Source organism: Podarcis raffonei, chromosome W (genome assembly GCF_027172205.1).
Source record: "Podarcis raffonei isolate rPodRaf1 chromosome W, rPodRaf1.pri, whole genome shotgun sequence".
Classification (NCBI taxonomy): Eukaryota; Metazoa; Chordata; class Lepidosauria; order Squamata; family Lacertidae; genus Podarcis; species Podarcis raffonei.
Genome location: NC_070620.1, coordinates 28,142,322 through 28,168,321, shown reverse-complemented (window position 1 = coordinate 28,168,321; position 26,000 = coordinate 28,142,322). Strand labels below are relative to the sequence as shown.

At 47.0% G+C, this 26,000-nt stretch overlaps 1 protein-coding gene across 1 annotated transcript in view; it reads left to right on the top strand.

Moving 5' to 3' along the window:
* Positions 1-26,000, top strand: part of LOC128406133 (probable helicase senataxin) — a 237,281-nt gene that overhangs the window by 46,892 nt on the left and 164,389 nt on the right. Inside the window, 3 exon segments of the mRNA XM_053373156.1 lie at positions 4,786-4,963; positions 17,168-17,372; positions 19,761-19,870. Coding sequence (XP_053229131.1) covers positions 4,787-4,963; positions 17,168-17,372; positions 19,761-19,870 — 492 coding nt within the window. The 5' untranslated portion in view covers position 4,786.

Below are 26,000 nucleotides of genomic sequence, written 5' to 3'. Positions count from 1 at the left end.
ACATCCTAAATCTCAACAGGAAGTGATCTGACCACGACAAGGGACTGATGTCCATGTCCCCCACCTTCACCCTCTTCCTGTCCAGTCCAGAAAACAAGGTCCAGAGTGTGGCCTGCCTTGTGTGTTGGGCCGGTGACATGTTGGAACAGCCCCATGGTTGTCATGGCAGCCATGAAGTCCTGAGACGCCCCAGAGCCAGCTGTCTCAACATGGATGTTGAAGTCTCCCAGAACCAGTAGTCTGGGAGTCCCCAACACTGCCTCCAAGACCAACTCTGTCATCTCAGGCAGGGAGCCTGCTGGGCAGTGAGGCGGGTGGTAAACTAGCAGAATCCCTAATCTGTCCTGATTTCCCAACACCAGGAACAAACACTCTAGGTCCCCCCCCAAAAAAACTGGACACAGAGCCTGGAGATAGAGAATCTCTATGTTGTTGTTGTTTAGTCGTTTAGTCGTGTCCGACTCTTCGTGACCCCATGGACCAGAGCACGCCAGGCACTCCTGTCTTCCACTGCCTCCCGCAGTTTGGTCAAACTCATGTTCGTAGCTTCAAGAACACTGTCCAGCCATCTCGTCCTCTGTCGTCCCCTTCTCCTTGTGCCCTCCATCTTTCCCAACATCAGGCTCTTTTCCAGGGAGTCTTCTCTTCTCATGAGGTGGCCAAAGTCTTGGAGCCTCAGCTTCAGGATCTGTCCTTCCAGTGAGCACTCAGGGCTGATTTCCTTCAGAATGAAGAATAGGTTTGATCTTCTTGCAGTCCATGGGACTCTCAAGAGTCTCCTCCAGCACCAGAATTCAAAAGCATCAATTCTTCGGCAATCAGCCTTCTTTATGGTCCAGCTCTCACTTCCATACATCACTAGTGGGAAAACCATGGCTTTAACTATACGGACCTTTGTTGGCAAGGTGATGTCTCTGCTTTTTAAGATGCTGTCTAGGTTTGCCATCGCCTTTCTCCCAAGGAGCAGGCGTCTTTTAATTTCGTGACTGCTGTCACCATCTGCAGTGATCATGGAGCCCAAGAAAGTGAAATCTCTCACTGCCTCCATTTCTTCCCCTTCTATTTGCCAGGAGGTGATGGGCCCAGTGGCCATGATCTTCGTTTTTTGATGTTGAGCTTCAGACCATATTTTGCGCTCTCCTCTTTCACCCTCATTAAAAGGTTCTTTAATTCCTCCTCACTTTCTGCCATCAAGGTGGTGTCATCTGCATATCTGAGGTTGTTGAAAAAAAAACAATTTAAAAGGCTATCGAAACAGTTTAAAAACAGTTTTTTTAAAAAAGAGGTCCTCTCTGCTGAGCAGCAGTCCTCATGGGCCTGTCAGGCCCCGCTCTAGGCCAGGTGGAGAGAGGCAGGAATGGGACCCTCAGGCACTCAGCAGAGGAGTCCTCTGGTTGAAACCCACATATCGCCCAGCCCTACTATTGCATACCTCTGTCCAGGTGCTAAGTACTTTTATGCTGCTTTACAAATGTGTCCACCACCTAGTTGATTTGTGCAGTATATTTGCCTGTAAAATAAATATAAAGAAAGTAGTGGGGGTTATTGGGAATGTTTGATGTTTTATTGTGTTCTTTATCTGCAGGAAGCTGCCTAGAGTGGCTGGGGAAACCGAGTCAGATGGGCAGAGTACAAATAATAAAATTATGATTACTATTATTTGGTTACAAAGAACAGGAAGCAAGTGACACAGGGTGGTGTCACTAGAAAGTTATCTGTGATTAAGCCAAGAGTAAATGCAAACATGGGAAAAGTGAAAGTGAAAATTTCACTAGCCTTTATCTGCTTTAATGTGTATTTGAGGTAAATATTTATATTTTATTAGAGAGAAATTTTGAATGGTCTTAAAACAAGCCTATCCAAGAAGCAGAGAACAGTTTGCGTATTAAGGATCCATAGCTAAAGCTGAAGTTTGCACATCCCATTTCTTGTGATCTTGTGGAATTTATTTATCACTTCAAATTTCTAAACTGCTTCTCCTCTCCAAAAGGAAACTGGGGAGCTAACAACCATCAAACTGCTACATGTAAAAACCTGGAAGACATCAACTGAACCACAGGAAGCTATAGCTGTTAATGCATTCACTCTAAAACTTCCCTAAACTGCATTTCAAAGGCCTTGAGAAATAATAATAAAAAGTGTTAACAATCTTCCTGGGTGCAACTATAGTATGAGACTGCCCAATTTCCCCTGGGAACATAGGAGGGTTGTGCATATATTATCTTCAAGCATTGGCAGATTCCTTGTTCACTTTCTCGGTAGTGGTACCCGCCCTGTGGAACGCCCTCCCACAAGATGTTAACGAAAAAAACAACTACCAGACTTTTAGAAGACATCTGAAGGCAGCCCTCTTTAGGGAAGCTTTTGATGTTTAACAGACCACTGTATTTTAATACTTTGTTGGAAGCCGCCCAGAGTGGCTGGGGAAACCCAGCCAGATGGGCGGGGTATAAATAATAAATTATTATTATTATTATTATTATTATTATTATTATTATTATTATTATTATTATTGCAACCGCTTTGGATTACAACCATTTTGGATTACAACCACGTCAAACCCGGAACCTGTTTTGGTTTACAACCAGACCTCCAGAACGGATTATGGTTGTAAACCAAGGTACCACTGTATTGGTAGTTCTTGTATGTACAAGTATGGGTTTGTGTGTGGGAGCTTCTCCCTGAGATAACTTGGGAAGGGCTGTAGCTCAGTGGTGGACCATCTGCTTTGAATTTAAACAGTCCCAGAGTCAGTTCTCAGTATCTCCAGGTAGGGCTGGGTGTTGTCCTCTGTAGGAAACGCTGGAGAGCTGGTGCCAGTCAGTGCAGACAATATTGTCTTAGATGGAACACAACGATCCAACAGGAGGCAATGATGGCCACCAAATCAGATGGCTTTAAAAGAGGTTTGGGCAAATTCCCCCCCCCAAACCTCTTTTAAAGCCATCTGATTTGGTGGCCATCATTGCCAGACTTTAAACTCTATTATGAATCAGCAGCATTCTGCTGGTTGAAAGACTGGCTGCTTCTTGAGAACACAGACATTTTGGACTTAGAAGGTTTTAACAACGTTTTTGGGTGGCATGCATATTTGTGGTACGACAAGGTTAAAGCACATAAAGCTTTCAAAAACCATATTGTCAGGAGAGCATTGTTTAAGGTTTGGATTAGATATAAGGATCTTTTGGAAAATAAAACCCCAAGGTGGTTATCACCAATGGAGGCTAAGGCTCAGAGAAAACTTAATATGGAGGCCAAATGGCCAAAATACTGGGAAATTTTGGAACAAGATGGGGACAGACTGAAATTGCAGAGTTTTGAGAAACTGAAAGATAAAGTGCGAGATTGGCTTCATTATTACCAGATAATGGAGGTTTACAATTTGGATAAGAAAGTTGGTTTCCAGGTGGAAAAATCTAAATTGGAAACAGAACTGCTAGAATCCAAAACTAAAACTTTGTCAAAAATGTATAACTTGCTGCTGAAATGGAACACTCAGGATGAGACGGTCAAATCTGTAATGATTAAGTGGGCACAAGACGTTGGTCATAATATTATGTTTGTTGACTGGGAACAGTTATGGACCACCGGGATTAAATTTACGGCATGTAATGCCTTAAGAGAAAATATTATGAAAATGATATATAGGTGGTACATGACCCCAGTCAAGCTTGCAAAAATCTACCATCTGCCCGATAATAAATGTTGGAAATGTAAGGAAAATGAAGGTACATTCTTTCACCTTTGGTGGACGTGCCCTAAGATTAAGGCTTTCTGGGAAATGATATATAATGAATTGAAAAAGGTATTTAAATATACCTTCGTGAAGAAACCAGAGGCCTTTCTCTTGGGCATGGTCGGCCAATTGGTGCCAAAGAAGGATAGAATTTTCTTTATGTACGCTACAACAGCAGCAAGAATACTCATTGCAAAGTATTGGAAGACGCAAGATCTTCCCACTCTGGAAGAATGGCAGATGAAACTGATTGACTGTATGGGATTGGCAGAAATGACGAGCAGAATCTGTGACCAGGGAGAAGAGTCGGCAGAAGAAGATTGGAAAAAATTTAAGGACTATTTACAGAAATATTGTAAAATTAAGGAATGTTGATGGTGTTGGATTGAAACTGAGTGGTTTCTAGCTGTAAGGTTATAAATGAATATAGATGGGAAAAAAGGGTTTGAAAAATAAGGTAATAATATAAGCTGTAATGCTTTAAATGAAGGATTTGCTGAACAAATAATTTTAATTGGAATACAAGGAGGAGAAGTATGGGGAGGTCTGAGAAATTTGTTATGGAAAAGTACGTTTTATGAACTATATGCCTTTTTTAATTTTTTTGTTTGTTCTGTTTTTGTTTGTTTGTTTTAAAAATTGGAAAATTTAATAAACATTTTAAAAAAAAAGAGGTTTGGGCAAATTCAAGGAGCATAATGCGGTCAATGACTACTAGCTATGACAGCTATGCTCTGCCTCCATGGTTGGAGGCAATAATACTTCTGAATGCCAGTTTCGGGAAACAGCAGGAGGGGAGAGTGCAGTTGTGCTTGGGTGTTGCTTGCCAGTCTCCCACAGGCATCTGGTTGGCAACTGAAAACAGGGTGCTGGACTAGATGGGTGATTGGCCTGATATGTCAGGCTCATCTGTGTTCTTTTGTGTGGCTCGATATAAAGCAGCTTTCTATGTTGTTGAACTTTACTCAGAACATTTCTGTGTTCGTGTTTTCAAATAATTACAAATAATTATTTCTCTTTCTCTTTTTTATTTTTGTGTTTATCTGCAGAATGGGTGCATGTCGTTGGTGCACCTCTGATGATTCAGTCGTCAACCTGCTAAAAAGTTATGCTTCCTCTACATTGCCTGCAAATGAATTTGCTTCAGCCAATAATGACCTCTGTTACTGCATAGAGTGTGTGGATGAGTACCATAAAGCAAAGGATGAGTTGCCATCCTTCCATGAGGTAATTTGCTTTGATTGATAGCTGTGATGGGATGATGAGCTGCTTGTGCGTAAAGTCCTAGTCCCTCAGAGTTTGGCTAAGTCCACAAACCTCTGTCTGTGACGGAGCTCCTTAAGCATGGCTCCGTCAGTCGCTTGTAGAATCAGACAGTGGGCGTTTACGGAACTTCTTCCAGCATAAAAGTTCCTTAACGGAAACGCGTCTTCTGGACTCTCGGCGTGACAGTTTCCGGCGAGGAGTGGGTGTCCCTACAGGAGGTCTTGAAACCTCCCCACTATTTTCGCTTGAAGTGTCTCTGAGCCCTCCCTCCGACTCACTTTCCCTTGGAACTCCACTTCTCCCCCTGCTGGTCCCCTCCTCAGCTGAATGTTCTCTCTCACCCTCTGTGAGCCCTTTCACCTCCTGCGCCTCAGATGGCAGTTCCCTGACATCCACCTCCCCTCCAGGGCCCCCTTCACCACCTCCCCTCCCCTCCTCTGCGGGCGGCGAGGGAGCAAAACCCCTGAAAGAACCTCCCTCATCTTCCGAAGTCTCGAACACTTCCCTCCACCGGTTGCTGTTTCTGGTTTCTAAGTACTCCTCCTCATCGGAGTCTATTCCTTCTTCCAACTCCGATTCCGTGAATCCTTCCAGTTCCTCCTCCTCGTCGGTGGTGCCAAAGTACTCCCTCCGGAACCTCGCTACTGACTGAGGTTTCCTGGGGAACCTTTGGTGGAAGGTTTTGATCAAGATCTCGTCATTGACCTCCTCTGCCGTCACCCAGGCGTTTTCCGACTCCGGTTCCCCTTCCCACGCGACCAAATACTCCACCTGATTACCCTTCCACCTGGAGTCGATGATTTCCGCCACATGGTTGCTGCTTTCCCTTTCTTCTAAGACTGGCCCCCGTGTGGAGACCCCTTCCCCTTCCCCCCTATACGGTGACAGTAATGACCTGTGGAATACTGGGTGCAGTTTCATGTGGTTCGGTAACCGGAGTCTGAAAGCCACTGGGTTGACCTGTTGAATGACCTCAAATGGTCCCAATCTTTTGGGTCTCAATTTCTTGCAACCCCCCTTGAACGGCAACCCTTGGGTTGACAGCCACACCTGACTCCCCACCCTAATGGTTTCACCTTCCCTTCTGCTCTTGTCTGCCTGCCTCTTATATTCTTCTTTGGCCCTTTCTAAGTTGAGTTGGAGTTGACGATGGATCGCTTCCATTTCTTCTACAAAATGTTCGGCGGCCGGGACACTCCATCTCTCCCCTCCTCCCCCTGGAAACGCCCTGGGGTGGCACCCATAATTAGCCAAAAAGGGGCTCATCCCGGTGGACACATTCTCCGCATTATTGTAGGCAAATTCCGCTAGCGCCAACTTTTCGACCCAATCGTTCTCTCTGTCATTGACATAACACCTCAGGTATTGTTGGAGGATACCGTTTGCTCTCTCCGCCTGCCCGTTGGTTTCAGGGTGCCTGGCAGTCGAAAAATTGACCTCTACGTGCAGTAAGCTCATGAGCTTCCTCCAGAACCTGGACGTGAACTGTTTCCCTCTGTCTGAGACCACCCTCAAGGGGGCGCCATGCAGCCTAAAAATATGTTCTACAAACAATTTCGCTGTCTCTTCCGCCGTGACTGCATGTGAGCAAGCTACAAAGTGGCCCATCTTAGTTAACAGGTCTACTACGACCAGGATGGTGGTTTTCCCCTTGGATTTCGGCAGATCAGTCATAAAATCTATCGATACCGCCTCCCACGGTCGTTCTGGTGTGGGTAACGGTTCTAATAACCCCGCCGGCGCCCGCCTTTCTCCTTTGGCTCTCTGGCATTGGTCACACCCTCTTACATACTCCCGTACATCCTCCCTCACCTTGGGCCACCAAAATTCCCTGGTAACCAACCACATGGTCTTGTGTTGCCCAAAATGCCCCGCTGTGGGGTTGTCGTGCAGCTGTTTGAGTACTCTCCCTCTCAATTCCCCTTCGGGTATATATAGTGCCCCTTTGTAATACAATGCCCCGTTTCTTTCTTCAAAACCTCCGGGGTCTTCTCCCTCTCTCCTTAAACCTCTGAGCTTATTCTGGGCGTATTCATCATTCACCGTTCCCTCTACCAGTTCCCTTTGCCCCACCCAGGCCGCCCCACACACCCAGCGGTCCTCTGGGATGATATGTCTCTCTTCGGGTGCTCCCCCCCCTCCAAATATTCAGGTTTGCGTGAGAGAGCATCCGCTCTGACGTTTTCTGGACCTGGCACATAGCAAATTTCAAAATGGAATTTGGAGAACTCCTGGGCCCACCTCACTTGTCGTTGGTTGAGCACTCGTGCCGTTCTCCAATACTCTAAATTCTTGTGGTCCGTGCACACTTGCACCTTATGTTGTGCACCAATTAGTAAGTGTCTCCATCTCCGGAACGCTTCGTGAATGGCGAGTAGTTCTCGGTCATATACGGTGTAGTTCCTCTCGGATTTGTTTAGCTTACGCGAGAAGAAGACACACGGTCTCCACTCTGACTTATTCTTCCCCGGCTGAAGAAGCACCGCCCCCACCGCCTGGTCTGATGCATCAGTTTCCACTCTCATTGGTTTTTGTAAATCCACATGCAGGAGCTGTTCTTCCGAAGCGAATGCCCTTTTCAATTCCTCAAATGCTTGCTCCGCCTCCGCCGTCCAAACAAATTTCTTCTTGCTGCTGAGACAGTCCGTGATGGGAGCCGTTAAGTGGGCAAAGTTCTTGATGAACTTACGGTAAAAGTTCCCAAACCCTAAGAATCTTTGCACATCTTTTTTTGTTTTCGGCGTCTTCCATTCCAGCACCGCTTGGACCTTGCCGGGATCCATGGCTAATCCCTTGTCTGACAAGCGGTACCCCAGGAATTCCACCTCCTTGGTGTGAAACTGACACTTCTCCAATTTCACCCACAGCTGGTTTGCTTGCAGTTGGCTCAGCACTTCGCTGACATCCTTTACATGCTGCTCCTCATTCTCTGAATATATTAACACGTCATCTAGGAAGGCCACGCAATTCTTGTAGAGCAGAGGTCCCAGGACGTGGTTCATGAACGATTGAAAACATGCTGAGCCTGCTTGTAATCCGAAGGGCATAACGAGATATTCAAAAGCCCCCAAAGGGGTGAACATGGTGGTTTTCCATTCATCCCCCTTCCTTATCCGTATCAGGTTGTATGCCCCCCTCAGGTCCAGTTTAGTGAATATCTTTCCCTTCCTCACCCTGGTCAAAATGTCATCAATTCTGGGCATGGGGAAAGCCACTGGTTCTGACACTGCATTTAGGGCCCTAAAGTCCACTACAAGTCTCGGTTTATCCGTGTTTTTTTTTTGTCCACAAAAAACACTGGGCTGCCCCCCACCGCTCTGGACTCTCTGATGAAACCTCTCTTCAGGTTTTTATCAATAAACTCCCTTAACTCCTGCATTTCCCTGTCTGACATGGCGTACAGCTTGCCCACTGGGAGCTGGGCCCCAGGGACTAGATTGATTTGGCAGTCAAAGGCTCTATGCGGTGGTAGTTTGTCTGCTTCCCTTTCGCTGAAGACCTTGCTCAGGTCAGCGTATTGTTTGGGCACCTTCCCTTTGTCCGTTACTTCCGTCCCTGCTAGAAAGGCTTTTGCCCCTTCCGGTGCCTTCCCCTCTTTGCAGTGTTCCAGGCAATGTGCTGACCCAAAGGAGACCACTCTCTGATGCCAGCCCACTAGCGGATCATGCAACGCTAGCCAGCTCATTCCCAAAATAATGGGAGCCCCTCCCAAGGTGGCCACATTGAACGCTATTCTTTCGGTGTGCCTGGCGACCCTCATAACCATTGGGACGGTCTGTAGGCTAACTTCTCCTCCCAACAGCTCCCTCCCATCGATCGTGGTCACCTGCAGGGGGTTACTTAAAGGGAGTATCTGTATCTGGTGTTCAGCTGCAAACTCCTTACTCATAAAATTACAGGAGCTGCCTGAGTCCAATAGCGCCTTTATCTTTAGTGGGTGTCCGTTTGCCAGCTCTAGCAACACCTCTATCACTAGGGCTGGTCTTGGAGGTTCCGGCGTGGGCACTTTTACTGCTCCTTGGCCTGGCTGCTGTGCCCTGACGGTGTCAGCCAGGCGTTGGCTTTTACTTGCTCCTGGACTTCCTCCTCCTTTCCCCCAACAGCTCCCGCCATCCCTTGCCATTCCTTTCTTTGCGGGCAGACTCTGGCAAAGTGACCTGGCTGCTGGCAGAGATAACATTTCTTGGCGCTCTTCCCCTCCTTCTTCCGCCCTTCACTGGGATTTGAAACTGCGCGCGCGCTGTTCCAACTTCCATCGGCTCTCCTGGCGGGAAATTTGGCTCTGGAATCTCTGGAATGCGGAAATCCCTCCAACGCTCTCCTTTCCCTTCCCGCTTCTCCAAGGCTCTCGCCTCCTGGCGCGCTCCAATGGTCAGCGCTGATTTGGTCAGCTGGTCCATAGACTCCGCCCTGGGCGCCCGGGAAAGTTCGTCTTTCACCGCCGAAGAAGGCCCCTCTTCGAAAAGCATTTGAATGGGTTCCGCCGATAGGTCCCACCCCAATTTATGTATCAGCATGGTAAACTCAGTCCAGTACTCACGAACAGATCGGCTCCCCTGTTTACAAGCCATCAACTGTCTGCGCACCACTCCCTGCTCAATCTCGCTGGAAAACATCACATCCATGGCGCGAAAGAACTTCCTCGTGTCCTTCAGGATTTCATTATTCCCTGCCATCAGGGGTCTAACCCAGTCTCTCGCCCCCCCTTCGAGATGGCCAACCACAAACGCCACTCGCGATTCCTCGTCGGGAAAGTCGTCAAACTGCAGATTGAGAGCATACTGCATCTCTGTCCTAAAGGCTTGATAATTCCTGGGGTCCCCCCCAAACTTCTGCACCAATCCTGGCATCTTTCTTGCTAGTGGGGCGCCTTTTGCCTTTTCTGCATCCTGCGCCCTCCTCTCCTCTAGCCTCGCCGTTTGCAGCGCTAGCTGGACCTCCAACACCCGGTACCTTTCTTCCAGGCTTGGACCCTCTCCAGCTCCTCCTGCTCCTCCGGTTCCGGCTGGGTTGCTCATGATGCCTCTCTGCACAAGCTGCTTTCAGGGTCTGTCTGATTGCTGTGATGGGATGATGAGCTGCTTGTGCGTAAAGTCCTAGTCCCTCAGAGTTTGGCTAAGTCCACAAACCTCTGTCTGTGATGGAGCTCCTTAAGCATGGCTCCGTCAGTCGCTTGTAGAATCAGACAGTGGGCGTTTACGGAACTTCTTTCAGCATAAAAGTTCCTTAACGGAAACGCGTCTTCTGGACTCTCGGCGTGACAGTTTCCGGCGAGGAGTGGGTGTCCCTATGGGAGGTCCTGAAACCTCCCCACTGTTTTCGCTGGAAGTGTCTCTGAGCCCTCCCTCCGACTCACTTTCCCTTGGAGCTCCTCCTCTCCCCCTGCTGGTTCCCTCCTCAGCTGATAAGTCTCTCTCAGCCTCTGTGAGCCCTTTCACCTCCTGTCTCTCCGATGGCAGTTCCCTGACAATAGCCCACTATATCCTGGCTGTGTTGGGGCTGGCTGATGACAGAGACAGTCATAGCAGATTTGGGCAGGCAGAAGGCCAGTAGTTATTTGATAGCTTCAGGGGTGGGTAGCTTGATTCAGCTGGTGGTAGAGGTTAGAATAATAATAATAATAATTTATTATTTATACCCCGCCCATCTGGCTGGGTTTCCCCAGCCACTCGGGGCAGCTCCCAATCGGATATTAAAAACACAATACAGCATTAAACATTAAAAACTTCCCTAAACAGGGCTGCCTTCAGATGTCTTTTCCTTGACCTCTGATGGGAGGGCGTTCCACAGGGCAGGCACCTCTACTGAGAAGGCCCTCTGCCTGGTTCCCTGTAACCTCACTTCTTGCAGTGAGGGAATATAGCAGAGCATATGCAGACTTCCAGAAGCAATCAGTTGCAGGCAGGTAGGATCCTCTTCATGGATCACTGCCTTGCCGTGGCGAAGCGGCTTGAATAACTCAGAGAAGCTATGAGCTATGCCGTGTAAGGCCACCCAAGATGGACAGGTCATAGTGGAGAGGTTTGACCAAACGTGATCCACCTGGAGCAGGAACCGGCAAGCCACTCCAGTATCCCTGCCAAGAAAACTTCATGGACAAAGACAACAGGCACATAAAAGTTATGATGCTGGAAGATGAGCCCCTCAGGTCGGAAGGTGTCCAACATGCTACTGAGGAAGAGCGGAGGACAAGTACAAGTAGATCCAGAGCTGATGAAGCGGCTGGGCTAAAGCCGAAAGGACGCTCAGTTGCGGATATGCCTGGAAGCGAAAGGAAAGTCCAATGCTGTAAAGAAAAATATTGCATAGGAACCTGGAAGGTAAGAACCATGAACCTGGGTAAGTTGGATGTGGTCAAAAATGAGATGGCAAGAATAAATATTGACATCCTGGGCATCAGTGAACTAAAATGGATGGGAATGGGCGAATTCAGTTCGGATGACCATCATATCTACTACTGTGGGCAAGAATCCCACAGTAAAAGAAATGGAGTGGCCCTCATAGTCAACAAAAGAGTGGCAAAAGCTGTACTGGGATGCAATCTCAAAAATGATAGAATGATCTCGATACGAATCCAAGGCAGACCTTTTAACATCACAGTAATCCAAGTTTATGCACCAACTACTGGTGCTGAAGAAACTGAAATTGAGCAATTCTATGAAGACTTACAACACCTTATAGAAGTGACACCAAAGAAGGATGTTCTTCTCATTATAGGGGATTGGAATGCTAAAGTAGGGAATCAAGAGATAAAAGGAACAACTGGCAAGTTTGGCCTTGGAGATCAAAACGAAGCAGGGCAAAGGCTAATAGAGTTCTGTCAAGAGAACAAGCTGGTCATCACAAACACACTTTTCCAGCAACACAAGAGACGACTGTACACATGGACATCACCAGATGGGCAGCATCGAAATCAGATTGATTATATTCTCTTCAACCAAAGATGGAGAAGCTCTATACAGTCAGCAAAAACAAGACCTGGAGCTGACTGTGGCTCAGATCATCAGCTTCTGATAGCAAAATTCAAGCTTAAACTGAAGAAAGTAGGAAAAACCACTGGGCCGTTAAGATGCAATCTAAATCAAATCCCTTATGAATACACAGTGGAAGTGAGGAACAGGTTTAAGGATTTAGATTTGGTGGACAGAGTGCCTGAAGAACTATGGATGGAGGCTCGTAACATTATACAGGAGGCAGCAATGAAAACCATCCCAATGAAGAGGCAGCAATGAAAACCATCCCAATGAAAAGGAAATGCAAGAAAGCAAAGTGGCTGTCCAACAAGGCCTTACAAATAGCGGGGGAGAGAAGGCAAGCAAAATGCGAGGGAGATAGTGAAAGATACAGGAAATTGAATGCAGATTTCCAAAAAATAGCAAGGAGAGACAAGAACGCCTTCTTAAACGAGCAATGCAAAGAAATAGAGGAAAGCAATAGAATGGGAAAAACCAGAGATCTGTTCAAGAAAATTGGAGATATGAAAGGAATATTTCGTACAAAGATTACCATAATAAAAGACAAAAATGGAAAGGACCTAACAGAAGCAGAAGACATCAAGAAGAGGTGGCAAGAATACACAGAGGAATTATACCAGAAAGATATGGATGTATCGTACACCCCAGGTAGTGTGGTTGCTGACCTTGAGCCAGACAGCCTATGGCAAGTTCTTAAAGAACTGGGAGTGCCTCATCTGTCTCCTGAGAAATCTCTATGTGGGACAAGAAGCTACAGTTAGAACTGGATATGGAACAACTGATTGGTTCAAAATTGGGAAAGGAGTACGACAAGGCTGTATATTGTCTCCCTGCTTATTTAACTTACCGTATTTTTTGCACCATAACACTCACTTTTTTCCTCCTAGAAAGTAAGGGAAAATGTCTGTGCGTGTTATGGAGGGAATGCCTACGGGTGGCGGGGGATCTGCTGCAGCCATGAGCAGAGGATCCATGGTTCCCCTTCCTTCCCTCCTCTGTGGCTTGCTTTGAAACAGCAAAGCGGGAGAAGAGCCGCTGAGTGGGGAGGAGAGAGGGACAGAAAGCCTACTTGCTTTAAAGGAGCAAAGTGGGAGAGGAGAGGAGCCTTCTCCCCTTATACCCCTCTTCTTCTTCATTATTAGCAGCATCCTTCTCCACACACCCCACGCGTGTTCCTTCTTCCTTTAAACCCCTCTTCTGCATTATTAGCAGCATCCTCCACACACCCCACGCGTGCTCCTTGTCCCTTGAGTGCTTTTCCTTCCCTCCCCACTTAAAATGTGGTTACAAACCACGGATCAACATGGATCCTCAGGATTTTTGCACTGGGTCACCCCAAATTCACCATCAGATCACATAGCATGTCCATGGCTACATCTTGCACCAAAAAAATCACGCACCCACTGTTGCCTGGGGTGCAAAAATGTGGTTACAAAGCATGGATCCACATGATTTTTGCACTGGGCTACTCCAAACTCACTGTCAGATCACATGTCTGTGGCCACAGCATGAACCACAAAAATCATACATCCACTGTTTCGTTTAGAATATATTTTTTTCTTGTTTTCCTCCTCTAAAAACTACGTGCGTATTATGGTCAGGTGCGTGTTATAGAGCGAAAAATACGGTATATGCAGAATTCATCATGCGAAAGGCTGGGCTGGATGAGATTGCCGGAAGAAATATCAACAACCTCAGATATGCAGATGACACAACCTTGATGGCAGAAAGTGAGGAGGAATTAAAGAACCTTTTATTGAGGGTAAAAGAGGAGAGCGCAAAATATGGTCTGAAACTCAACATCAAAAAAACGAAGATCATGGCCACTGGTCCCATCACCTCCTGGCAAATAGAAGGGGAAGAAATGGAGGTAGTGAGAGATTTTACTTTCTTGGGCTCCATCACTGCAGATGGTGACAGCAGCCACAAAATTAAAAGATGCCTGGATACAACCTAATTATGCATAATGTACTTTTGCTTTCTTTTATCCTATATAATTCCTTGTGAGTTATACTTCTATAGCCAAGAAGGTTGAATGCAGTCATTTTTTGACTTCCGGGTCAGCGCCATCGACTAATGGCGGATTCCCTCCGAGCTCCGGAGGGATCGGCTCCGCGGGATCGGGTCTTGCCGATGCGGCAAAGCGGGGACCCTTAAAAATCACAGGCGGTGAAGCCTGTGAACGTGGGGACTCGGCGGGCACCTTTTGCGCCCCCCCGAGCTGCGAAGGAGCCTTTTTAAAGGCTCCGGAACGGTACGGGGTGAGCGGCGTGGTGCTGAGAGTCGACTGCTTCTTCCGTGGAGTGAAGCCGCACAGCCGTTGTCGGAGAGCGCTGACTTCTTTTTGTGAACAATTGGACTCTAAAGTAACAACCCGTGAGTAGTACGGAAATTGGGACTTTAAAGAATTTTTTTTTATGAATTGGGCACGATCGGGGAAGGCGTAAACAGGAAGTCCGTCTTCCCTCTATGTAAACATCTTAAAGCAAAGGACCTGTTAACTAAGGTCGAGAGAATCTTTCTTCTTTCTTTCTTTTTTTTTGCAAAAGATCTTAATTTCACGGTTTGGCATTATATGAAATTTTACTGGAAGCAGGGGAGCCTGCGGACAAAGAATTAAATTTGGGAGCTGAAGCGCCACCCCCCGGACCCGGGAGTGCTCCGCGAGAGAGCCTGTCGAGGTATTGAAGAGTCTGACAGCTGTCAAGTTAGCTGTCAAGACGGGAAAAGAAAATTTTGTTTCTGTTGCTTTTGCTGGTTACATTTGTTGCAATTTGCTGAAAATAAGGAAAGGCTGATACAAACTAATCAGATTTTTGGTTTTGAGCTGAAAGGAACATTAAGGAACTAAAATCCCTCTAGAGGGGGTTTTGGGACATTACAAGAATGGCTGGAGGAGGGAAAATTCAGGCTGAACTGAACAGAGCATTTGTTCTCTTGGGAAAGTTACATTGATGTTTTGGCTACAAGTGTTTCAACTCTGGACTTAACAGTAAATACCATCATTGAATTTGATAAGGATTTGGAACAGGAAGCCTATCCAACTGGACAAACAGAGAAGCTTGAGAGCTTTGAGAATTTGGAGAAGGAGATATATGGTGCCCCTAAAGAAAAGGAAGGAGGAACTGTAATTCTGCAGAAGCCAAAGGAGAGCTGTAATTTGAGGCCTGACATGATGGCAACAAAGGAAAATAAAAATTGGATGTGGAAAGTCTGGCCTGAATTGGAGAGTGAAAAATGGAGAGATCTCCTCGTGTGGAGATCTGAAGACCTAAGGATTACAAATTTGATTAAGGTGGAGGTTGGAGCTGTGGGGATAAACGGACTTGAACATGAAACAAGATTTGGAACACGCCATAGGCTTCACCTTTAAGTATGGAGGTTTGGACGGAAGAAATATGGATCGTGTTGGGCCGGAGCTTCTCCGAGATTTGGTGTTTAACATTAAGGACTATCAAAAAAACCGGCAGAGAGGAAGTGAGAGAGAATTAAGAGCCTCGGATGTTAGATCTCCAGGCTGACTGTATATTGAGATTGATAGACATTTGTTGGGGACTGAAACCGGGAAGGGGGTATGGGTGGAATAGAAATTGGGAATTTAAAGGGTATATAATTATAATTTGTTTTCTTTTTTTGCATTATTATTTGTATGAAAATTGGGAAATTCGTGGAAGGGAATTATGGTCGATCTTAGAAAATGTTTTAAGAATATCCGAGACCAGGGAAAAGAGACAGCGGAAGAAGAATGGAAGAAATTTAAAGACTATCTTAAGAAACATTGTAAAATTGTGGAATGCTGAGACGTTTGTGGATTTGGAAAATACGAGGTTGAATGCTGTAACCATTATGTCATATGAAAAGAAAGGTTAAAATTTATTTATTAGAAAATAGGGAAGGATTTGTTGATCATAATTAATTAAGGATTGGAATGCAGTAAGGGGAGGTATGAGGAGGTCGGGAAAATCTTTTATGAAAAAAGGGTTTGAAATTATACATGTGAGGTGATAGACTACATGGGCTTGGCAGAAATGACGAGCAGAATCCGAAACCAGGGAAGAGAAGCAGCGCAAGAAGATTGGAAAAAGTTTAAGGACTATTTAAAGAAATACTACAAAATTAATGAGAGTTAGAATGATGTTGGATTGGAAAGTAAATGGTTACTATTAGTAATGGTTAAGACAAGGAGAATAAGGAAGATTAGTTTGAATTTTTATTAAAATAAGGGAAGATTTGCTGAGTAATTGATAAGAACTTGGAATACAGAGAAGGGAGGCACGAGGAAGTCGGGGAAGAAAGGTGTAAGAAACTAGGATATGAAGTGGTACATGTTTTTTGTTTTGATTGTGTTTTTTTGTTTGTTTGTGTATTTGTTATATGTTTGTGTTGTTATAAAAATCTGTAATAAAAAATTATTATAAAAAAAAAGAAATTATACATGTGGTGTTTTTTGTGTTTTGTGTGTGTTTATGTTTTTTGTTGTGATTTGTGTTCTTAAAATCTGTGAAAAGTTAATAAATATTTTTTTTTTAAAAAAAGAAAATGTTTTAAGAATAAGTATCGAACAAGTTTGGATGAGAGCAAGGTTAGATAAAGTAAAATTGGTTTCTAAGGTGAATTAAATCAGGTGAGGACTTGCTGAGCTAATAATTTGAATTGGAATACAGAGAGGGGAGATGTGAGGAGGTCTGAGAAATAAGTTAAAAGAAAAGTAAGTAATGGAAATTCTATGTGTTTTTAATTTTTTTTGTTTTTTTGGGGGGGGGGTTTTGTTTTTGTACTTTGTATTACTTTGGAAATGCTAATAAATATTCATTAAAAAAAATGAATGCAGTCATTTTTTATCTGTTGTGGTGTCTTTTTATATATATATAAAATAAATGATTCTGATTTATTCCTTCTTAAAACTGACGTGTTCTCTCTGGTTGTTGCCACTTGACCATTTAAGGCTTTTAAACAGAGATCTTCCTCAGTCTGCATCTCTATTGGAATAGCTTTTAGATCTTTTAATTATTTTATCACTTGTGTGTTTGGTGCCCTGCGTTCCTTTTGGGAGGAAGAGGGGGATATAAATTTAACAAATAATAATCTACAGATTCTGTTGTTTTCAGCTGGTGTCTTCTTAGGACAGCAGAGTCAGTTGCTCTCTCTGTTCTAGAATTTTATACGGTTTCCCCCCCCCCCCCAATTGCAGATCCTGTGCAAGCTTGAAATCACTCGCCTTATTACCCACTTTGAGAAATCAATGCAGGAGGAAGATGACAGTGACCTCTTCATTGTAGACAAAGATGGGGAAACGCAACTGTGCCATTATACGGATTCCAACTTTGAGGAGAACCTCAGAGTGCCATTGTTGGAAATGCTGAAGTACCCCTACCTGTTACTTCATGAACGTCTCAGTGAGTATCTGGTGGCACCTGAACATGATCCAGTTCTCCCCCTGCATTAGTAGTTCAATAAAAGCAGCTATGGAAAGTCTTCTCAGAATACAGCTGGAGGTGATATGTTGACTGGGATTTGTTTTTTTTGTTTTACTATCCCCCCCAAAAAAAACCTATTACAAAAGGAGTATTATTTTTATTTATAGAATATATATTCTGCTGCTCATCTAGGGTTGTCACCTTTGGTTGGGCAAAATATGGGACTGGGGGGGGGGGGCTAAAATTACTTTACCTGATGCAGAATGAAATGACTTCAAAGCAATCAATCAATGTTATTACGGCAAACAGCCAGCATACTAAACCAGAATTTCTGCATAATTCTCTACATAAGCAATAAAAATGATAAATATGGGGTTTAACAATCAATATACTAATTGAATGTACTTAAAATGTGTGTTTAGAGGAATAAAATACCATAAAAGTTTAAAAGAATAGGAGTTTTAACTAAGAACTGTAGCAGTTTATAACATTTTATGCAGCTGTGTAATCTTTTGCTTTCTTTGACTTATGGCTATTGCATAAAATCTAGCTACATTTCCAATGCTGGTCATACTCATAGGGAAGACCCAATGAAATTTATAGATCTAAGTTAGCAACGCACATTAATTTCAATGACTCATATCCTCCACACATGCTGAATTTCTGCCTGTCAGATGAATGGTAAATGTAGAACCCCAGCCAAAGAAAGAAAGAGAGCAACAAATTCTGTTTCTCTTCCTAACAGAGCTTTGCCTCCAATGTCCCTTTCTATATAGCTGCTAATGTCAATTCATTCACACACACACACACACACACACACACACACACATGCCTCATAGTCAGACAAGTTCATCCAACCACTAGGGTTACATCTTTTCTTGTCACATATTTGTTAAAAAGCCCTCGGCGCTGGACCTCAGTGTCCGGGCTGAACGATGGGGGTGGAGACACTCCTTCAGGTATACTGGACCAAGGCCGTTTAGGGCTTTAAAGGTCAGCAACAACTCTTTGAATTGTGCTCGGAAACGTACTGGGAGCCAATGCAGATCTCTCAGGACCGGTGTTATGTGGTCCCGGCGGCCACTCCCAGTCACCAGTCTAGCTGCTGCATTCTGGATTAATTGCAGTTTCCGGGTCACCTTCAAAGGTAGCCCCACGTAGAGCGCATTGCAGTAGTCCAAGCGTGAGATAACTAGAGCATGCACCACTCTCGCGAGACAGTCTGCGGGCAGGGAGGGTCTCAGCCTGCGTACCAGGTGGAGCTGGTAGACAGCCGCCCTGGACACAGAGTTAACCTGCGCCCTCATGGACAGCTGTGAGTCCAAAATGACTCCCAGGCTGCGCCCCTGGTCCTTCAGGGGCACAGTTACCCCATTCAGGACCAGGGAGTCCCCCACACCCGCCCGCCCCCTCCAAACAGTACTTCTGTCTTGTCAGGATTCAACCTCAATCTGTTAGCCGCCATCCATCCTCCAACCGCCTCCAGGCACTCACACAGGACCTTCACCGCCTTCACTGGTTCTGATTTAAAAGAGAGGTAGAGCTCGGTATCAGTAGAGCTGGGTACTATTTCTGGGTTAGCGGAGTCTGTAACCTGAAGCGTCTGTAACCTGAAGCGTCTGTAACCCGAGGTACCACTGTATTGGGCAAACCAAGTCCTGCCTATTTAAACAGACAGGAATAGCTTCCCTAAGCAGGTCACCATTTGGAGTTTCACCATTTGTCTAGAGGAAAGTAACTCAGTTCTAGCGATTTTGCCAGTCTCTGCTTCCTCTTCCTCCATTTGTAATCTAAGGGGTAGCAAGGTTGGTCTGCAATACAGGGGTATAAGAAGTGCTGAAAAAAATGATGACTTTTTTAAAACCCCACAACTAGTTCTAACAATTGTAGGCGACATGTGCCATCATAAAATATGCATTTAGTTCTGTGTGTGAGAAGGACGGGGGGAAGCATCTTTCAAAAACAATTAATTGGCAGGATTAATAGAGGACACCAGGATTAACAGAAGACATCAGTGATCACTTGTATTCACACAGACCAGAGCTGCTGCTTTTGGGACAAAACACTAATAATAAAAAGGTAGTGGATCAAAACAAAGAAAGCCCCCTTCCCCAAATGCCTGACCATGTGATTCATTTTGCAAACAAAACAAAGCTAAGCTAAACACACTCCTTTCTGAACTTCATGAAAAGGCGAGTCAGGTATCTCCCTTAAGACGCTTTATAGGATAAAACCATCTGCATAGTGACTGTTCCTGTTCTATGATTCTTTGAGGATGACTTTCATCTTATGCAGGGATCATTTGCCTTCATATTATGGTGGTTCCAACAGCCCTAACATTTGGCGTTCTCTTTTTTAAATTGTTAGGTGAGCTGTGTGTGGAGGCTCTTTGTAAAATGGAGGAAATCAACTGCTCCTACCAGGTGGCTGGGAAACACCCTGGGATCTATCTGCTCATGGTACATCCTAATGAAGTGGTGAGCTGCTTTAATTTCCTTTTTCCGGTTATTCTTTTCTTCCTTTTCAGTTTTGCTACGTAGGATTAAGCTGTCCTAAACAGATGACAGATGAAATAGATCCTCCTTGACACAGTGCACAGTTAAACTATGGAACTTGCTCCCACACAGTGGCATGTGGTCAGTGGACATGGGGGACTAGGCTAGTCCCCTAAATCAGAGGTTTTCAACATGTGTGCCTTCATAGTCTGAAGCAATAATGCTTCTGATTGCCAGTTGCTGGAAACCACAGGAACGTGGATGGTCTTGTGCTTGGGTCCTGCTTGTGGGTTTCCCACTGGGGCATCTGGCTGGACACTCTGAGAAGAGGTTATAACAACAACAGTTTATTATTATTACTATTATTATTATTATTATTATTATTATTATTATTATTATTATTTATACCCCGCCCATCTGGCTGGGTTTCCCCAGCCACTCGGGACGGGTCCCAACAGAATATTGAAAACACGATAAAACATCAAACATCAAAAACTTCCCTAAACAGGGGTGCCTTCAGATGTCTTCTAAAAGTCAGATAGTTGTTTATTTCCTTGACATTTGATGGGAGGGCATTCCACAGGGTGGGCACCACCACTGAGAAGGCCCTCTGCCTGGTTCCCTGTAACCTCACTTCTCGCAAGGAGGGAACCGCCAGAAGGCCCTCGGAGCTGAAAGATGGGGGTGGAGACACTCCTTCAGGTATACTGGACCAAGGCCGTTTAGGGCTTTAAAGGTCAGCAACAACTCTTCGAATTGTGCTCCGGAACATTCTGGGAGCCAATGTAGGTCTTTCAGGACCAGTGTTATTTGGTCTCGGTGGCCACTCCCAGTCACCAGTCTAGCTGCTGCATTCTGGATTTGTTGTAGTTTCCGGGTCACCATCAAAGGTAGCCCCACATAGAGCATATTGCAGTAGTCCCAGCAGGAGATAACTAGAGCATGCATCACTCTTGCAAGACAGTCCATGGGCAGGTAGGGTCTCAGCCTGCATACCAGATGGAGCTGGTAGGCAGCTGCCCTGGACACAGAAATGACCTGCGCCTCCATGGACAGCTGTGAGTCCAAAATGACTCCCAGGCTGTGCCTGTGGAGAGAATCAGAACTCACAGGGTTAAGAAGTTCTGAGTGACGTCTCACATTCTGAGGCGTGGTTTAGAATACTGAGGGGAGTGTTTTACTGTGTCTCTCTCAGTGTGTGTTTTGCTCTGGTGCAAGAGAGGAGCAAGGATGTGTGCTCTGTCACCAGGAAAGTTATGAGCTGTTTGTTTTGCTACGGGAATAAAGACTTAAAGTAAGATAAAGGAGACACCGTGCGTTAAGCCTGATTTATTACGCACACACGGCAACTGTGCTTCTGTTCCTGTTTCCACGCTGTGTTTACACTCTGCTGAAATCGGAGGAGCCCCGGGAGAGCAGAGTCGGCGCAGAGGAAGCGTGTGGACCCCCCGGGGCCAGCAAAGCCACTAATAAATCACCGAACAGTGCCCCTGGCTGTTGCCCCATTCAGGACCAGGGAGTCCTCCACACCCACCCACCCCCTGTCCCCACAAAACCGTACTTCTGTCTTGTCAGGATTCAACCTCAATCTGTTAGCCGCCACCCATCCTGCAACTGCCTCCAGACACTCACACAGGACCTTCACTGCCTTCCCTGGTTCTGATTTGAGAGAGGTAGAGCTAGGTAACATTTGCATACTGATGAACACATAGCCCAAACCCCCTGATGATCTCTCCCGGAGGCGTCATATAGATGTTAAAAAACATGGGGGAGAGGACAGAGCCCTGAGGCACCCCACAAGTGAGAGCCCAGGTTTCTGAACACTCCTCCCCCAACACCACTTTCTGGACACGGGCCAGGAGGAAGGAGCAGAACCACTGTATAACAGTGCGCCCAGCCCCTCTAGACGGCCCAGAAGAATGTCTTGGTTGATGGTATCAAAGTTTGCCCTGCGCCTTTGGGGGAAGCAGCCAGCGCCTGCCCGCCCACCCTGAACCCATCCCAGGGTGGTAGATTACTGCCAGTTTTTTATATTGGATCGTAGATCACAGCCTACTTGAAGATAGACATGCCTGCCCTAGGATAACCAAACTAGGTGTCTCCAGGAGAACATCTGCTACGACTTGAAGCAGCTTGGGCAGGGAATCCTTGGTGCAGCGGGGAAGTTGGTACACCAAAAGAAATCCTGTACTGCCCCTATTGCCCAACTTCCAGAACATGCACTCAGTAAACTGGGTCTTCCCAATAGGACGCCCGGTGTACACTAATGACTTCCTAAAAATCACTGCAACCCCCCCCTCCCCACCCATATGACCTGGGTTGCTGTGGGTAAGAGAAACCTGGTGGACAAGCAGCGGCAAGGACAGGCCCATCTGCTGGTTACACATGCCAGGTCAAGTCCTCCATACTGGAGTAGATAGATGGGCCTGTTAGAACACGCTTCCTGCAAAAGGATGGTTGCTTCAAGATTGCATTACTACAATGCACTCTATGTGTGACATTCCTTGCGCTTGATCCAGAAGCTGCAGTTAGTGCAGAATGGTGCATCATGGTTGCTGACAGGAATGAGACCGTGTCAGCATATAACACCTATGCTCACATACCTGCACTGGTTGCCCATTTGGTATATAAAACACTGAACAGCTTGCAACCAGTTTACTTGAGAGATGGCCTTACCCCATATATGCCCATTTGACTGCTTCAGTCTGCAGAACTGACACCGATACAGGTGCCACATAATACTCGTTCTGCCGTTGAAGGAAATCAATCTTTTAGCATGGCAGCACCTACACTTTGGGGCTCCCTGCCTACTAACATTACTGTACTCTTTTCAGCACCTGCTAAAAGCCAAGAAGAACACCATTCCAAATATGAGTTTGACGATTCCCTTGCCTTTGATGAAAAGAGACACTTAAACTCTTTTTTAGCCCTCCCTTACCAGTCACAGGAAGAAATCATTAGCAGAATGACTTCCTTACAATACACCCTTGTTCACTTTCGGCCTCCAGAGAAAGCTAATACAATCACGGATCAAATTATGGAAATAATGTCTAACCAACACAGAGGTAAACAAAGGGAAGAGGTGGAGAACCCCCCCCCCCATAAACAAAGATAATCAAATTGATAAGGAACACCCTCCTATCAGAGAGTATAACTATGCTGTCCCTTCAAGTTATTCTATAACCTCTGTTGAATGGCTCCAAAGAAGATTTCTTAATCTGGAAGAATTACCGTATTTTTCGCTCTATAGGACGCACTTTTTCCCCTCCAAAAATGAAGGGGAAATGTGTGTGCGTCCTATGGAGCGAATGCAGGCTCCCTGGCTTCAGCGATAGCAAGGCAAAGCCTCCGAAGCCTGCGCTCCGGAGGCTTTGCGTTGCTTCCGCTGAAGCCAGGAGAGTCTGCTCTTTGAGGCTGGCGGTGGGGAAAGCAGCGCTTCCCCCATCGCCAGCCCCAGAGGATGGGGGGCAGCAGGATGGCGCGCAACGCCTTCCCGCTACTCTCCAACCCGGCTTCGAGGCTGGCGGTGGGGAAAGCAGCGCTTCCCCCATCGCCAGCCCCAGAGGATGGGGGGCAGCAGGAAGGCGTGCGACGCCTTCCCGCTACTCTCCAACCCGGGTTTGAGGCTGGCGGTGGGGAAAGCAGCGCTTCCCCCATCGCCAGCCCCAGAGATTGGGGGGCAGCGGGAAGGCGTGCGACGCCTTCCCGCTACTCTCCAACCCGGGTTTGAGGCTGGCGGTGGGGAAAGCAGCGCTTCCCCCATCGCCAGCCCCAGAGATTGGGGGGCAGCGGGAAGGCAGCGATGCCTTCCCGCTACTCTCCAACCCGGGTTGGAGGCTGGCGGTGGGGAAAACAGCGCTTCCCCCATCGCCAGCCCCAGAGATTGGGGGGCAGCGGGAAGGCGTGCGACGCCTTCCCGCTACTCTCCAACCCGGGTTTGAGGCTGGCGGTGGGGAAAGCAGCGCTTCCCCCATCGCCAGCCCCAGAGATTGGGGGGCAGCGGGAAGGCAGCGATGCCTTCCCGCTACTCTCCAACCCGGGTTTGAGGCTGGCGGTGGGGAAAGCAGCGCTTCCCCCATCGCCAGCCCCAGAGATTGGGGGGCAGCGGGAAGGCAGCGATGCCTTCCCGCTACTCTCCAACCCGGGTTTGAGGCTGGCGGTGGGGAAAGCAGCGCTTCCCCCATCGCCAGCCCCAGAGATTGGGGGGCAGCGGGAAGGCAGCGATGCCTTCCCGCTACTCTCCAACCCGGGTTGGAGGCTGGCGGTGGGGAAAGCAGCGCTTCCCCCATCGCCAGCCCCAGAGGATGGGGGGCAGCAGGAAGGCGCGCAACGCCTTCCCGCTACTCTCCAACCCGGCTTCGAGGCTGGCGGTGGGGAAAAAAGCGCTTCCCCCATCGCCAGCCCCAGAGATTGGGGGGCAGCGGGAAGGCGTGCGACGCCTTCCCGCTACTCTCCAACCCTCCTGTGGGCTTTTGGGGGAGATGGGGGAATTCCCCCACCTCCCGCAAAAGCAGGCAAAAGCCAGGCGCTCTTTAAAGGGGCTCCGTGGCTTCTGCTGGCTTTTCTAGGAGGTGGGGGAATTCCCCCACCTCCTAGAAAAGCCCGCAGGAGCCGCGCACCCTTTAAAGAGCGAGCGGCTCTTGGGGGCTTTTCCCCAAGGAGGGAGAAGGGACTGACTGGCCGAGTCAGTCCCTTCTCCCTCCTGCGGGCTTTTGCGGGAGATGGGGGAATTCCCCCACCTCCCGCAAAAGCCGTGCGCTCTTTAAAGGGGCTGCACGGCTTTGCTGGCTTTTTTAGGAATTCCCCCACCTCCTAGAAAAGCCCGCAGGAGCCGCACAGCCTTTAAAGAGCGAGCGGCTCTTGGGGGCTTTTCCCCAAGGAGGGAGAAGGGACTGACTGGCCGAGTCAGTCCCTTCTCCCTCCTGCGGGCTTTTGCGGGAGATGGGGGAATTCCCCCACCTCCCGCAAAAGCAGGCAAAAGCCGTGCGCTCTTTAAAGGGGCTGCACGGCTTTGCTGGCTTTTCTAGGAATTCCCCCACCTCCTAGAAAAGCCCGCAGGAGCCGCACAGCCTTTAAAGAGCGAGCGGTTCTTGGGGGCTTTTCCCCAAGGAGGGAGAAAGGACTGACGGGCCGTTTCAGTCCCTTCTCCCTCCTGGTCGAAAAGCCCGCAGGAGTCACGCGGGGCTCCTGTGGGCTTTTGCGGGAGGTGGGGGAATTCTGCCACCTCCCGCAAAAGCAGGGAGAAGGTCTTGGAGTAGCGCACAGGCTGCGTGCAGCCTGTCCACTGCTCCCAGAGCTGGGGGGGGGAATCATATTTTTTCCTTGATTTCCCCCCCTGAAAACTACGTGCGTCCTATGGTCCGGTGCGTCCAATCGTGCGAAAAATACGGTAGCTCTCCCTGACCTGAAATCAACAACCCAAATTCTAACTACTAAAAAGGAGTTCTCTAACCCTTTGATAGGAGGCGGGTCTGTGTTTGTGGACAAAGTTGGGGAATCAAATCAAATTGTAGAACTGGATTGATATAATGATTCTTGTAATGAACAGTTCAATAGAGTTTTCAGCACCCAGTGCCACACAAACCTGGGGGGGGGGGGACACATGAAGTTCAAGCCTTGTCTGACTATGAAGTTATAACTCCAATAAGGAATTCAGCAGGCCAGCTGCACAATCAACCTGTCCTCAACAATACATGCAAGGTCTTATCATGGAATGTGGCAGGATGGTCCCCCAAGTTGGAAGATATGAATTTTAAAGAATTCTGCATAAATTTTGATATTCTCTGCCTACAAGAAACTTAATAAAAACATTCCTTCCAGTAGCACCTTAGAGACCAACTAAGTTAGTTATCGGTATGAGCTTTCGTGTGCATGCACACTTCTTCAGAACATTATCTGTTGCTGGAATTCAGAAGCTGACAAAGACTTGACCAGCAATGAACTTTTTATTGCTTCACACACAGAGATAGCCAGACACACTCCACATTAGTAAGTTGCAGGATTGAGTTTCCGACTTCTCCTTCCCTCATTTAAGCCTCCCTCCCAGCAGCCTTCTGTGACTCAGCTCTAAATTGCTTTGCCCTTTTCTCTGCTCTACCCTCTCAAGCTCTGA